The sequence below is a fragment of the Aphelocoma coerulescens genome, chromosome 22 (genome assembly GCF_041296385.1).
Source record: "Aphelocoma coerulescens isolate FSJ_1873_10779 chromosome 22, UR_Acoe_1.0, whole genome shotgun sequence".
Taxonomy (NCBI): domain Eukaryota; kingdom Metazoa; phylum Chordata; class Aves; order Passeriformes; family Corvidae; genus Aphelocoma; species Aphelocoma coerulescens.
This window is the reverse complement of record NC_091035.1, coordinates 4,270,094-4,285,621: the sequence shown is the minus strand read 5'-3', so window position 1 is coordinate 4,285,621 and position 15,528 is coordinate 4,270,094. Positions and strand designations below refer to the sequence as shown.

At 50.7% G+C, this 15,528-nt stretch overlaps 1 protein-coding gene across 1 annotated transcript in view; it reads right to left on the bottom strand.

The window, feature by feature from the left end:
- Positions 1–4,706: 4,706 nt before the first annotated feature.
- The window catches only part of UNC5D (unc-5 netrin receptor D), an 88,098-nt gene continuing 77,276 nt past the window's right edge, over positions 4,707–15,528 (bottom strand). The window contains exons 12-17 of the mRNA XM_069035312.1: positions 15,267–15,435; positions 14,011–14,238; positions 11,787–11,936; positions 9,089–9,253; positions 7,289–7,467; positions 4,707–6,070 (exon numbers count right to left, since the gene is read on the bottom strand). Of these exons, the coding sequence (XP_068891413.1) occupies positions 5,869–6,070; positions 7,289–7,467; positions 9,089–9,253; positions 11,787–11,936; positions 14,011–14,238; positions 15,267–15,435 (1,093 nt within the window). The 3' untranslated portion in view covers positions 4,707–5,868. The remainder of the gene's footprint in view (positions 6,071–7,288; positions 7,468–9,088; positions 9,254–11,786; positions 11,937–14,010; positions 14,239–15,266; positions 15,436–15,528) is intronic.

Sequence of the window (15,528 nt, the reverse complement as noted above, 5' to 3'; positions counted from 1 at the left end):
TTCTTTTTAGAAGTTATAGTTTGTGTTGGGTTAGGTTGAAGTTCCTCCTCCCGTTTTCACCTAAGAGCTGGTCCAAAGTTTTGGAAGTTGAAAATGCAATGGGAATTTTGTTATCTCTTGTCTGACACTGCTCAGAGTCTCACCAGGCTGACCAGCATCACACTTTACCTCAGCCAGATCAACAGAAGGTGCACATTTAACATTTTTGTACCCATTTATCAGCCGGGATCAGTCACAGTGGGAGGAATTTGACTGAGACGTGGGAGGAGGCAGCTCTGCTCGCTCCCAAATCCCAGATTAGGTGATGTCAGTTTGCTGTTCCCAGATCTGTACCAGGAATCTGGATTTGTGAGCCCAGGGTTCGTGTGTGCCCCATCCAGCTTGGCGAGGCACTCAGGGAGCCCTGAGGCTCAGCAGTGAGGGCTGGGGTTTGAAAGGGGAAAGGATGCAAAAAACTACAGCTTCACCTAAAAATATTCCTCCCTCCTTCCCCAGTGCCCAGACGGGGAAACCTGAAGGGATTGCTTGAGGAGACATCCCAGCCACAGGTCAACATTCCCAATCCCAGTGTGGGGACCGGCAGGTGCTGGGTGTTCCACACTGCCAGACCCAAGTGTCGTCAGTCCTGGCAGGGTTCGGGAGGAACCATCCCTGTTCCTGGGGCAGATCCGTGCCCTCCCCTCCCGCCGTGCCAGGCTCGGTGCAGGACACCCTGAACTTCATGAAGTGCTACACATTTCCTGGGGCTGGACAGTGAGGCCTACGTACAGTGACGGGTGACACGGGTGACACGGGCTCCGCTCTGCACCGAGGGCTCGCGAGGCACACGGAGGGAGCAGCTGTGGGCATAGCCACGGCCCTGTGGGCACAACCACGGCTCTGCTGGCACAACCACGGCTCTGCTGGCACAACCACAGCCCTGTGGGTACCACCATGGCTCTGCGGGTACAACCACAGCCCTGTGGGCAGAACCACGGCCCTGTGGGCACAACCACAGCTCTGCTGGCACAACCACAGCTCTGCTGGCACAACCACGGCTCTGCTGGCACAACCACAGCCCTGTGGGTACCACCACGGCCCTGTGGGTACAACCACGGCCTTGTGAGTACCACCACGGCCCTGTGGGCACAACCGCAGCTCTGTGGGCACAACCACGGCCCTGTGGGCAGAACCATGGCCCTGTGGGTACAACCACAGCCCTGTGGGCACAACTACGGCTCTGCTGGCACAACCACAGCCCTGTGGGTACCACCATGGCTCTGTGGGTACAACCACGGCCCTGTGGGCACAACCACGGCCCTGTGGGTACAACCACAGCCCTGTGGGCACAACCACGGCCCTGTGGGTACCACCACAGCCCTGTGGGCACAACTACGGCTCTGCTGGCACAACCACAGCCCTGTGGGCACAACCACAGCTCTGCCGGCACAACCACGGCCCTGTGGGTACCACCATGGCCCTGTGGGCACAACCACAGCTCTGCAGGTACAACCATGGATCTGCTGGCACAGCCACGGCTCTGCTGGCACAGCCACAGCTCTGCTGGCACAGCCATGGCCCTGTGGGCACACACCAGCCCAGGGACAGCTCAGCCCTGGCCCTGGCTGCAGGGCACAGTGGCTCCTGCTCTGGGCACCCTGTGGCACGAGGAGGGCACGCTGCCCACGAGTCCTGGCCCTCCCTTGTAAAGCACAAACCAAGACAACTCCACAGCTCAGTTAAAGCAGCTTTTGCAACAGCTTGAGAACTACAGCCCCCCCAACCCCCCCAGCCCCAGACGAGAAACACCAGTAGAATCTGCACTATTCACCTCTAATACAAAAAAGATAGTGGCAAATTCCTAGACATTTATTGGATTTTTGGACAGAACAGTGAACACAGATACGGACAGGTTCTCCTTCACTCGTGGCAGGAGCAGAGCAGCGGCTCTGCCTCCTGCCCTGCGGACACTGTCACCACCCATCGATGCTCCGAGTGAGTCCTTAATCCTAGAGTGATTTATTTCTTTCTGTCTGTGTTGGAAACGAGGTTTTTGCTACCATTGCTGCTGGTATTGGCAATGAGGAAAGGCAAGACTGCGTTCCAGTTTAAAATGCAACCGTTAGTCTGGAATGACTCACGGCACAGAAATACCTGGGAATGGGTCATGATCACCAACACCTGCAGTGGCAGTGGGGGCTGCAGGAACCGTGTGGGTTAATTACTGGATTTCCTCAGGAATCCTTTCGGTAATTTTAACCAGACCATCATGATTGTCCAAGGAAGGACAGATTTGTGTTCCATGTGCTGTCACAGAAACCCCCCAGAGTCCAGGGAGGAGTTTCACCAAAGCTCATCCCAGGAATGAACAAGCCCTGGGAATCGCTCCACAGCAGGGGTAGCGTGGAACAGGCTCTGGGTGAGGGATGCTCACCTGCTCCTGCTGTGCCACAGGTGAGAGCTCCTTGGGGGAATCAGTCAAGGAGAGGCCAGAGAGGCAACCCTGGAGCTCATCCATGGCTGCCAAGGGCTTAAAATCTCATTTCCTGTTTTCCACTCCGTTAATTTCCAGCCCAGAACTAACGCAGCTCTTGGCTGCAATCTGTGTTTTAAAGGCAGAAACAGCCTGGAGAAAGAAGATTCCGATGGTGACCAGGAGCCCAGCCCAGTCCCTCCCTTGTTTCACTCACCAGGGACCTGAGCTGCTCTGGAATTGGTCAGTTATTGAATGTGATAAAACTCATACAGCACTGCCTTGCAAGTGGGGAAGAAGAATGGACTTGCAGTGTGGTGTGAATACGCTGGACCCTGCAAGATCCCTTTTTGGTGATTTATACTGAGTGTCTCTGAAAGCCAGCAGTGCCCAGGCCCAGCTGTAGCCAGAGATAAAACCAATGACAAAAGCAGTTCTCTGGATTTTGAGAGAATTCTGTGGGTATCTTTTCATCCATGGAAAAAAATCCCAATAAAATTTCCGTGGGAGTGCAGGGCGGTATGAAATGGAAATGAGCTTTATGGTGCTGGCGGAGCTGGAAGTCATTTTTAAAATGCAACCATTAGTCTGGAATGACTCACGGCACAGAAATACCTGGGCAAAGTGCTCAGGAAGATGAAAATCTATTAAAGCAGATTCTTTGGTGATGTGGAATCAGAATGGCTCTTTCCCCTGAGCAGAGCCAGGGCAGCCACGTGGAATCTACAGGGGGTAAAATCACATTTCTCTTTCTTTTACTTCCTAGTTCGGGAAAATTGTTTTTCAAATATCATAATTTAGACAACAGAAGAAAGGAATGAATTTTTAATTTCTTGCCTCTAATCCTTTTCCTTTTGTAGAGGTGCTCGTCTACATCTGTGTTTTGGGTCAAATCATGTAAATACGTGCACAGGTTTCCAAAAGGTCTTTTTAAGAGAAAGGGAGACAGGAAATAAATATTTGGGGCATTTCTGGTTCATTTAAAGAATACAAGAGCATCAAAACAGTCGGGAGTAGGAAGGAAAACTCGAGAGCTGTTGATATTCAGGTTCTCAAAGAGTGAGATCAGCAACAGAGAACTGCTTTAGCCAAAGGGAAGGAAAACCAGGGAGCAAAACCTAAAGGGCAAAATCCAAGTGAGCCCTGCCCCAGGCCACGAGGAAACAGTTTCCTTCTGGCATGGTCCAGTTTGGACATTTATTCCCTTTCAGGACATGAACTCCATGGGATTGTGGGTGGAACTGGGATTCCGGTGCAGGGCTGGGGTCCCTCCGAGCTGAGCTTTGGGGGGACCAGCCCAGGCTGGGCTCTGCTCCCACCAGAGCTGGGTGTCCTGCACTGGGAGGGTCTCCAGAGCTCCCAAGGCTTGACAGAACCCCTGGGTGTTCCCTGGGGAGAAGCTGGGGGAGGGCTGAGCTCACAGGAGCTCCTTGGGGCCCGGGATGTCAGGGGAGCTCCCAGGGGTTTGGAAAACAGAGCAGGAGGATGCAGCTCTCGGGAATGGCCCTGCAGCACCTGCAGGCCTGGCTGGGGCTGTGCTGGGGGACCCAGCCCCAGCCTGCTCGAGAACCAGAGCTGATCTGAGGCGCTGAGAACAAATTCCCTGCTGGAGACAGACTGGGGCCGGTTTCCCCGACAACGGCAGCTCACAGACGCTGCCGCTTTTCCCTGGATGCCATTCCTTATTTTGTTTTTTCTAATGCCTGACATTTTGTCCAACGAAGAACAGGTTTCTGAGGAGGAGGACTGGCAGTCACTGGAAATATAATTCCAGCCCAGCGAGGAGCATGTGCTGCTAAAAGCAGTGACAGCTTGCTGCCGGCTCTGCCGGTATTTCTGTCTGCCCCTCAATCTGCTGGCAGCCGCCGCGCTGCCCCTGCACGCAGGAGCTCCTGCCAGGCTGCGGGAGACGCTGAGCTGCAGGAAATGTTTGCACAGGTCTCAGGATTCCCAAGTCTCAGGATTCCCAAGTCTCAGGCTATTTCTGAGCTGGGAGAGCAGCGACATTTGCAAGTTCAGAGCAGCAGGAGCCAGGAGAGAGTTGTGGTGGTTGTTGTTGTTGTTGAGGTTTTCACACTGCAATCCTGGGTGAAGGAATAGTTCCAGACTGGACCTGCCCTGTTGTGCTGCTCTCGGCCAAACACGAGGCTAAAAAAGCCCCCAAATCCTTGTTTTCAGTTTCCTGCATTTCCACAAAGCCCCCAAAGTCTCATTTCTGTTCCTGCTTTCTCCTGGCTGTGCCCCTGGCAGCCACACGAACTGGTGAAGGATGTGGGTGAAAAGGATGGTCAAAATAATGGTGAGATTTGGCTCAGTACCAGCTCCACCAGGCCCTCGCTCACAGTGACAGCTCTTTTTGGTTTGGGTGAAGTCATAAATCATATTTATATGGAACGGATAAAAACGAGGTGAATCCTCTGGTTAGGCTCTGATTTTGGTGGTGAATTTGTAACTGAACCAAGTGTAACACAGCCAGCTCTGGATCCTGTGAAATTCCCAAAATGTGCAATGGAATCAAGGCCAGTGTTGGCAGTGCCGTGTGGGGTTTGTGGTTTCAGTCTGAAACCAAACCAAAACGAAGCTGTGCTGATTGCCTTCACCTTTCCTTAGCTCAGCCCCAGAGCATGAAGTAATAAAAATAAATGTCTCAACTCGCTAAAACAGGGCTGGAAATTTCCCGTGTGTTATTTGGTTATTTAAATCCACCCCCAAAGACAGTTTTTGACTAAGAAAGTTTGCAGACGTAGAAAATTAGAAAATTCCTCTTGTGTGTGCACACCCCCCAGTCTCAGGGAGAAGGGGTTCGTTCTGTCATTTTGGTAACAGGGCAGGCAGCAAAGCTCTGCAGCAAATGTACATTCATTAAGGGACTAAATTTTTCAAAGAAATTATTTGGAATACACACGATATGAAATAATTGTGAGATCTTCTAATTCCTCAAACATCTGAACAGGATAAGGCCAAATTTTCAGTTTTCCTGTAACAGACATAAAGTGACAATGTGATGGGATTTTAAACCACTCTCGAAGTGAGAAACCTTTTAACCAGGGTTAACCTCCAGTGGCTCTAAATATCCAACATTATTTGTTGATTTTCACTAGGCATTACATTGACATGACTGGTTCCTAAATACACGATAACATTTACCTCTTATGGCTCTGTGTCCCTCTCCTTCCTGCCCCGGGGCTGGCAGAAGTGCAGCTTTGTTCGGGGCACCAAAAGACGGATTTTAAGTGGAGGAGGACAGGGAGAATCTCATTTTCCTGATCACCAGAGGATTTTTAGCAGGGCTACTTCTGCTCCTCCCACTGCCACTGCTGTGTGGGGTGAGTCCATCCCCACGGGGCACAAACCCTCCTGTCCCCTGCCCCAGTGTCAGAGCCGGGCTGGCCACGTGTCCTGAGGGTACAGAGGGACTAAAGCCCGTTCCTGCTGGAGGGGAACTCGGGCTCCTCGAGCTCGGGCTCTGCCACGTCTGAGACTTTGGAGTGTGTCCTTCCTATCTCCTCCAGGGCGCAGGCCAGCGAGTCCAGGTCCCCGTCGTGCTGGTGCCGCGCCTCCCACAGGTCCAGGATGACAGCGGAGGGGCTGCTCTGGGTGGCAAAGAAGGAGAGATTCCTGCAGGGAAGGAGGGAAAAAGCATGAGGAGCAGCCAGGGCTGCAGCTGCACCCTGTGCCCACACTGGGAAAATAAAAATCCTCCAGCAGAGCTGGGGGGATGAGCTGAGGAGCCCCCCAGTGTGGTGGTTCCTCACATGGCACCTGCCCAGCCCAGCACAAGGACCATGACCACAAGCCCAGGGTGGTTCCTCACGTGGCACCTGCCCAGCCCAGCACAAGGACAGTGACCACGAGCCCAGGGTGGTTCCTCATGTGGCACCTGCCCAGCCCAGCACAAGGACAGTGACCACAAGCCCGGGGTGTCCCCAGGCCCAGCAGTGCTGCCCTCGGGATGGGCAAACAAATCTGCTTCTGGGAAGCATCTCTGGGAAATGCAGCAGGGATTGGACAGGGACAGGGATTCTGTAACAGCAGCTGATGCCTGTGGTCATGCAAAGACACACCACCTTTCATCTGGGATTTTCTGTTTTGTTAATGAGCAATTTTCAGGACCCTGCAGGGGTGATTTGCACAGAATTCAGTAAAACAAAAATGTTTATCCAAAACTGTTTTTCCTTTGGCTCAGATGTGGTTTATTGAGGTTCCCATGCAAAGCAAGAAACCAATGGAAAGTTACTTTGCTTGATTTAAGTATTCCTCTGCTCCCCTGGGAACACATTCATCGAGTTTGTGACAATCAGAAAATATTTTGTGAGGGAGCTGCCTCCACCGATTTAATTTAGCCAAGCGGAAAAAGCAAAGTAAGAAGTAAATTGGTTTTTACAGCATCTTTCAGTTTTAATAATCATAATATTATTACTCCTAACAGTAGAGCATGACTGTCTCTTTCAAAAATGTCTTTCCCTTAAAAAAGAAAAAATCTGCAGGATTCATTTTGGAATGGGAAATGCACCCATGAGAGCCAAGGGGATTTGTCTGGGGGAACGTGCAGCCTCCTAAGTGCTTTGAACACCTGTTTCCATGATGGACAAAATCCTTCTGCAGCCTTGGACTCCTGAGGGTGGACAGAAAAATGCCCAGTCCAGGACGTGGAGCTGACAGCTCCCAGCAGCTGCTCATGAAGAAAATGAGGAGTGACCCCCCACTCAGCCCTGAGAGCCCTTAATTCCCCACCCACACCCCTGGCACCAGCGAACAAACAAACACACCACCCCCTGCACAGCGAGTAATTCCCACTTCAGGTGCAAAGTCCCGCTGCCAGGGCCCTGCCATCACCTGTTGATGCTGTTTTTCTGGGCCAGCATCTGCCAGTCCTTGCCCTTGGCGCTGGGGGCGTCGAAGGTGGCGCAGATCCGCTGCCGGATCGAGTGCGGGATCTTGAAGGCCTTGGGGCCCAGCTGGGCGGGGAAGTTGCTGTCCTCGTGTGCAAAGAAGGTGATGTTCTCCCTGTCAGTCTGCAGGGAACGGGAAAGCAAAACAGGTAAAGGAAGAATCAAACCTGGGCCTCAGATTCCTCCTGTGGCTTGAATTGATACCAGAAAATGACAGAGCTAAGAGGTGCTCTTGTGATTTGGGAAGGAACACCTAGAACATCACAAGGACTTCTGCATAAAAACCTTTAAAAGTGTTATTTTCCTTCTATGAGCCTTCTTTTTTGGTTATTTTTGTGTTGCAGAGCAATGCTGGGTTTCTAAATCTTCAAGTGCTTAAGCCCGAAACATGGACACACAAATTTGTCTTTCTTTCTTTGTTTGTTTGGGTTTTTTTAAACACCTGAATTCCGTAGGCACCTCAGCTCTCCCACCCTCCCTGGAATCCAGGTCCTTTGTAGATCTTTCCCCATGGAATCACACCAGTCTTGCATAACAGAGTCAAATTTCAGTGCATTACTCATCCGAGAGTGACACAGCATCAATATTAACCCACAGTGATGGCGCAGCCTCTTCATCCAACATTTCTGACACATCCCCAGGGCCAGCCAGGCCCAGCAATGGTGCTGCAGCTCCACCCCGGGCTCTGGCTGCTCCTGTTCGATATTCAGAGCAGGAGATGCTCCTGCTCCCTGCACGTGTGAGATAAGCACAGCGACCCGGGCGCTCCGGGCATTGTCACGCAAGGAGCAGCTCCGGGGGGGAGGTGTCACTTATAGATTTATTTTGCAGTCAAATTATCCTCCCTCTTCAATCACTGCTGGAGATAGGCATGAGAAAAGCTTCCACACCAGCAAATCTGTTTGAAGGCAGAGCTGGAACATGCTCTGGGGACTTGTGTACAGACAGGGCCCTTAAAAGCACAGCAGAGAGGGGAAACATGGCAGCAGCAGCAGCAGCAGCACGGGCTGGAGATACAGAGAGAGCGGCAGAGAGGTTTTATGAAATGACAAAAAAGGAGTGGAAAAACACTCGGCCAGTTCTGAGGAGTTTTTATACAGGATGATGTTTGTGCTGCTCTTGCCCAGCTGCTGCACTCCCTGCACAGAGCATTTCTGGGTGCAGAGCTCTAATCCAGAGGTATTAATCTGGATTAATCAACAAAGATGCTCAATAATCTAAAAAAAAATGAAGCTGCTGAAGTTCTTGTTGCTGTGGGACAGACCAGCAGCTTGCTCAGCTGTGGGTTTGATCTCTTTTAGCTGTGAGCAGGCCCCATGAGACACGGTTTGTACCCAACCCTCAGTGCTCTGCAAGAGCTTCTTGCTAGAAAACTGCAACCACCAACCCAAACAATAAATTATTAAATTATTGATAAATTATCGTTAGAGCTGTAGAGTCTCTGTGCCTTGATTTCTGCTGGAAATGGGATCTGCAAGGCTTTAAAGACTGGTTACAGCTTTGAGCAAAAACTACACAGGGAAGGGACAAAAACGGGGATGGAACCAGGGTCCAGGGAGGCTGTGGCCCATCCCTGGAAGGGTCCAAGGGGCTTGGAGCAACCTGGGATGGAGGAAGGTGGCCCTGCCCATGGTAGGAGTGGGACTGGATGGGCTTTAAGGTCCTTCCACCCCAGCCCAGCCCATTCCAGGATTCTGTTCCGTGACCCTCTCGCCCTACAGAACAGGGGGTGCCGGAGCTTTACCTCGAGGACGGAGGTCTGGATGTGCAGCAGCTGCTCGTGGCCCTGCAGCTGCCGGACGCACACCTTGCAGCACAGCTGGGTGGTGGCGGGGCTGAAGCGCTCCAGGGAGAAGGCGCCGAGCAGGGGCCGGGGGCTGCCGCGCCACACGCGGGAGAACGGCACCTCCTGGGGAACGGGCACAGCGTCAGGGCCGGGGGACGCCAGGGGAAAACACCCACCCACACCCTGCCCTGCTGGGGCGAGCTCAGGAACGTCCCCTCCGGCTCCGAGCAGCACAAAGCCAGTACGTGACAATTCCGTTCATAAACACCAAGATTTTGCAGTGACCGGGAACTCAGGGTTCATCCAGGGGAACAAGTGATGGGAAACTCTCAAAAAAGATGCTTAAAAACTCTTATAAAGGAAGGGTTTCACTTCCTCCCCCTTGCCAGGATCAGGAGTCCTCTCTGTGTCTCCTTGGAATCACCCTGTACACAGAATCCAAGGAAAGGAACTTCCCACCAAGAGCTGCCCTGGCTCTGCCACCCTCCCCTTCTCCCCACAGCTCCCTGCCTGTGCCCAGCCCCAGGCTGGATCCCGAGCTGAGAACAGCAGTAGTAGCGAGATACTCACAGCATTAAAGGAAACATTAGCAAAATGTTAAAAGTGGAGCAACTGTAATTAGATTTTTTTCAGGGTAATCATCTCTGCTTTCACTCCGAGTGGAAGAATCACTCAGCTGAAAGGAGTTGTGTGAAACAATGCAGAGCAGCCACGTGTGGTGCAACAATGAGTGGTTGGAGTATTCCAGAAACGCTCCCAGCTCCATCCTGCCTTTATAATGAAACTCCTTGCAGACAGAGGGGCTGTAAATCATCTCATGGCCCCAGGCAGAGCTGGATGCTTCAGGAGACGTGGGATGGGAGGCAAACAGCTGCTCTGAGTGCCCAGAGGTGCCTGCCCAGCTTTGGGCCGTGCCCATCCCTGCCTCTGCTGCTGCACCACCCACAGCTTCTGAGGGATCCCCGGTGGGAAGGGAGCCAAGCTCTGGGCAGCTGCTCCTGCCAGGCCAGGACAAACACAGGCTCTGAGCGGAGTCTGGAGGAATCCTGGTGCCACCTGCCACCAGCTGCCTTCCAGCCAGCTCCTCCGCGTGATTTATTCATCCGCTCCGGCCTTCGAGCAGCATCGCTGCTTGTCTGAGACATCATTTCCATAAATCTTCCCTCCCCACACTGCCCGTGGCGGTTTTGTTGGTGGACCAGAGACATTCCTGGAACAGGCTGTGTTCAGTTGTTCCTGCCAGGCAGCACAAGCAGCTGCTCTCACAGGGTGGGACGTAGGAGAGGAACCCAGGGAACACTGGAAGAAACTCCACGTGCAAAAATAGATTCTTTTCTCTATAAAGAGGCTGGAAGCAAACCAGAGCTGTCACCAGACTTTTCACTGCGAGGGAAGCACAGAGCCAGGGGAAGTTCTGCAGCTCCTCTCAGGAACAATGATTGTGTTTCTGAGCTGCCCAAGCCATCCCAATTACACTCGGTTATAAAATGTAAATATTCCTTTGGGTCGGGGCAGCCCCGGGTCAGCCCATTCTGGCAGCAGAGGTTTTGCACAGGCTTTTTTCCAGCCCTGAGTCCCTGCTCTGATCAGGCTCTAAATGGCACTTGGAGGTTGAATTCCAGACATTTATTCTTCATGTTTGGACAAGGGATTAAGAGACAATAAATTAATCAAAGTATGGAGCTCCGTAATCTGCTGGGAGCAGAACTGAATTTGTTGCATTAGGAGGAAACTCCTCTGATTTGATTTATTTTGGGGCACACACTGGCAGGTCCTTGCTGTAGAACTGGGGCATCCTAACCCTGCTCGGTTTGGTTTTTAAAAGACAGGTAAGAGAGGAGAACAAATGAAACACTCGAAAGCTCTTCTCCCTAAGAAGCTGAAAAGGATTCATTTCTTCATTTCTGAAGTTGGAACCCAAATTCTCCCCACATTGCTAACGAGGAGAGGCTTCCTCTGGCTGTGGGTCTGTGTTTGTAACTTTCAGAGCCCATTGCCCTCGTGTTTTGGAGAATGTGGGAACACATTTAAAACAGGGTTTTTGCCAAAATCCTGGAGGATGGATAATTGTCTCCCTGCCTCTGGGAGAAGGGAGATTGTGCATTCTAATTGAGTGCTGTATGTTAAAATCAGCCCACTCCATGTGCCAGCACATTCCTTCGGATTTCCAGTCACCAAAATCCTTGGAAATTCTTCTTTTGTTTTGATTTTTTCCTTTCTGGTTTTCAACAGCCTCTTTAATTAACAGAGAAGAGAAAAAACCAATTTGCTGCTCTTCAGTTCTAATTCTTGGTCTCTGCATGCTGTGATTTGAACTCGTGGTTACATTTAAATGTCATTTTTAGCCATATTTCCATAGTTATGTCAAAACTGGAATGACAGATATTAGAAACATCTTGAGGAGTGGTTAAGTTTGAACAGGAATATTTGCCTTCTGTTGGAGGCAACAGAAATGAGGGAAAGCACAAGCATTTCTGTAAAATGACAAATTTACAGCGTTCTGTTATAAACGAAATCTGTGTTTGTCAAAATCAAGAGGCAACATGTTTTTGTTAAATGCTCGGGAGATTTAAAGCCGTTTAAATAAAAGGAACCTCGGTCTCCTTTGGGTTCTGCCCACCCCAGTGCAGAGGGAAGCAGGTGAAATGCCAGGTACCTGACACGCAGTGAAGGGTTTGATCCTCCACAGGAAGGGAGGGACGTCCAGCACTGAGATCTGGAGGCTGCAGGTGTTGCCTTTAAAATGCAAAAGTTTGGGTTCCTCCAGCAATTGCCCTCCTTGGAGTCTTTCATCTGAAACCACTTCCTGCAAGGGAGGAGGAGGAGAGAATTTTTTCAGTATAGGAACAAACCCCAAATCTATTAAAAATCCCTCTCTGTGGAGGTTCCTGGTTCCCCCCAGTGCTGGATGCAGCTGGAAGCAGGATGCTTCTCTCGTAGGCAGCTGATGGGGTTGATCTTTCTATTTCCTAAAAGGCTGGGTTTCGGTCTGGGCACTGCCAGCCCCATTTCTGGACAGATAATGGTGGTTGGGACACTGAATTTTTGGCTGTCTCCCCACTCCAACACCCCCAAGTGCAGCCCAGCACAGCTGGACCCAAAGCAGCTTTGCTGAGAAACTTCTCTCGAGGCTTTACAGAGCCCTCCAACACTTCAGGTGAAATTGTTCAGTTCCATTTCCCATCTCTGGGGCACTTTCAGAATCTCTGGACAAGATCCTGAGCAGTCTGAAGGGCAGACTCCGGGCAGGGCTGTGCACTACAGCCCTCCAGAGCTCTGTTCCAAGCGACATTTTTATGTAATTCTGTGAATTTAAAACGTAATGGCAGAAAAAAAAGTCACCCCTGCCTGTACTTAAGCAATGTTTGTTCCTGTGCTTTTGCAGTAAAAACACCAGTGAGGAAGGAGAGGTTGCAGGAGTCTTTAAAAATCAGCAGGCAAGCAGCCCTTCCAAATTACCTCTCTTAATCCACACAAATTATATAAAATCGGTGTCCATCTGAGGGGTTTAGTGCTTGTCAGGACCAGAATCATCGTTAGAGGAGCTCCTGGAATCGTTGTGACCTTCTAGAAATTCAGTGCTCGAGCTCTCTGAAACTGCACTAATGGATTTCTATTAGAAACCAATTTTCACAGGCATTTGGTCTGGTTTAACTCCTGGCAGTCGGGTTCATATGAAGGAAGGAACTGGGAGACTTCAGGTTTTGGTTTCCAGCCACAAAGGGAGCAGATTATTTCTTAACTATTCTCAGAATTCCTGGAGCATGCTGGACGTTTTTGAATGCTCTGGAAGTGCTGCTCTGCCTTCAGTGACACTCGTGGGCTGGGGCTCCTCCCACAGCAGCAGCATTTGGGCAAAAGGCAAAACACAAAGGACTTGGGTCTCTCAAGTTTTCAGAGCCAGGAGTTTCCCAGCACACCCAGGACTTCATAAAGGGCCACGTCAGCTGCTGAAGAAGCAAGGAGAGTTTTCACACAGGGAAAAAATGAAAAATAATGACTTTTGTCTCTTTATATAAACCTGCACTGTGCAGGCTTAACTGTCAAACACAACTTGGCAACCCCAACTCCGATATTTTATCCAAAAAACTCTGTGTTCTTCATGTTCCCCACTAATATTGACTTGCTTTTGAGGGCTGTACCATTCCATGAATGCACAGTTGTCTCAGTATCTACAAACACCCCGCTCTCGCTCCTGGGAACGCAGAGAACTGGTAATTATTCTTCTGATCATTTCCTCCAGACTCATCAGGAAGACACCGGTACCCACTAATTGTCTAAGTGTTATAAAGAGGATAATTACAAAGCCATTGTGAGCCTCTAACAATCCTTTTGGTGCCTTGGCTTTTATTAGAAGCACAGAGGCAGCAGCGTGTGCTTCAGTCAGAGTTGTGTTTCCACTCCTGTGCGACAGGAAGAGGAAGGTAAAATTCATCTCCCAACGGTTTGCATTTCAGTTCCCCAAAGAAAAGCATTTTGTTAAAGCTTCTGAGTTTACCAAAACCCAGCAAATGTCATTATTTTGTCCTGGAACACGGCGCAGGAAAATCATTCTCATTTCAGTTGCCACGTGGGGATTGGGTTGGTTTTTTTTCTTACAGGAAATGCAGGCTAATTGAATTTTTGTAAACCAGGGCTGGGTGAGTTTGGGCAGCTGAGAAGATGGCAAAAAATGACGAAAGAGTTCGGCTACCCTAAAGCTCTCCATGTAAATCCAGAACTGCAGGGAAATTAAGGGAATTATTCTAATGGTGCAACAGTGGCTTAAAAAATGCAATATTCTCATTGGGTTAAGTTTGGGGCTGCCCAGGGAGTAGAAGGATGTCAGCATTTTATGGGAAAAGAAACAAAGCCCAGAGGAGCAAAGTGAAGCCATTTACCTGGAATGCACAAGGGGTGTTATCCATACAATAAACCCTCAGATTGTAATCCAGAGAATTGCAAGACAGGCAGCCAAAAACGGCGACTTTCAGCTGTCGAACGGCGCAGTCAGAGATGGGTTCCCCAATTAGGGCATAAGTTCCAAAGCTGTTTAAGAGAATGTGACAGGCATAAGGATCCAACAGGCAGTAGCAAGAAGTAGTTTCCTCTTCCACAGACATCACTTCCTGCAAAATGAAATTCAGGTTTAAAAAGAATAAAGCGAAGTCGAATCAATAGGCCTCGACAATAGGAGTCATGGCTTTAGTTCTTTATTTATATTCAACTGGAATGCAGAGTGTTGCTGAGAGCCAGGCTGCACTCGGGGAAGGGGAGAAGGGGGGACTGCTTCCCTGGGTGAATATTCCCAATTTAGCCCTGAGTCAGCAGGAGGATTTATGGCCATGCCCTGTGCAGAGCTCGGTGTGTACTACGATAACAATGATGATGCGTAAGCAATTTTAGCGGCTTTTTTCAAGTGCTCTTGACTTCCTGGCTAATTTTTTCCCCCAATGCCAAGTTAAAAAATTACCTTGAAGGTTCAAGTCAATAAGCAAACCTTCAACAACGGCTGGGGCTTGACTTCCTTCCAGAACTCCCATTACAGCCATGTTTACCTCCAGCAAAAACTCCCTCTGCTCTGCCTTTGCTGCTCAGTCCTGCCCTGCAGCCCCGGCAGGAGGAGCTGCACCCTGTGACCCTGTGTCCTTCTGTCTCTGTGACCCTGTGTCCCTTTGTCCTTCTGTCTCTGTGACTCTGTGTCCCTTTGGCCCCGTGTCCTTGTGTCCCTGTGTCCATCTGTCCCTGTGTCCCTCTGTTCCTGTGTCCCACTCCTCAGTGACTCCACGCTGCTTGTGGCCAGCCCTGCTGGAGCTGCCCAAGGGCTGAGTAAATCTGAGTCAGGAAACCTGGCCTGGCCTGGGGATGGTTTGAAGCAGAGCAAAATCCAGGTCGGGGTTCAGAGAGGGAAAGGACAGGCTGCAGTTATGGGATCCATGGATGGGGTTTGCAGCCATAAAGTTTTGCACACCTTGGCAAAACAGCCGAACACAATTCTGCTGCTTCTTCACAAAGTGCAAAATCTTGGTTTTGTTGCTGTAATTGTTTCCCTCAGCCGTCTCTCTCTGTGCCTATCCCTGACAGAATGTCTGACCTGCGCCTGCACCAAGGGTTAATTCCACTTCCATCGTGGGCACAGGCTGGGGGCTGAGCTTACCTCCCACTTCCCCTGCTGAGTCCTCCTTTTGAGGTGGATGTTCCAGTGCTGGGGGTCGGCGTGGGCGCAGTGCGGGATGGTCAGCGCGAAGGGAGTGCTCACGCTCAGCTCGGGGGGCCCGCAGCTCACCTCGGGCCCCAGCAGCACCTCGGGGCCCTCCGGCTCGAGGCTTGGGGCAGCAAAGACAAGAGTGGCTGTCAGGAGTGAGAATTCACTGACATTCTGCTACAGAGTAAGATAAGCTCATTTCTGCTCCTTTCAC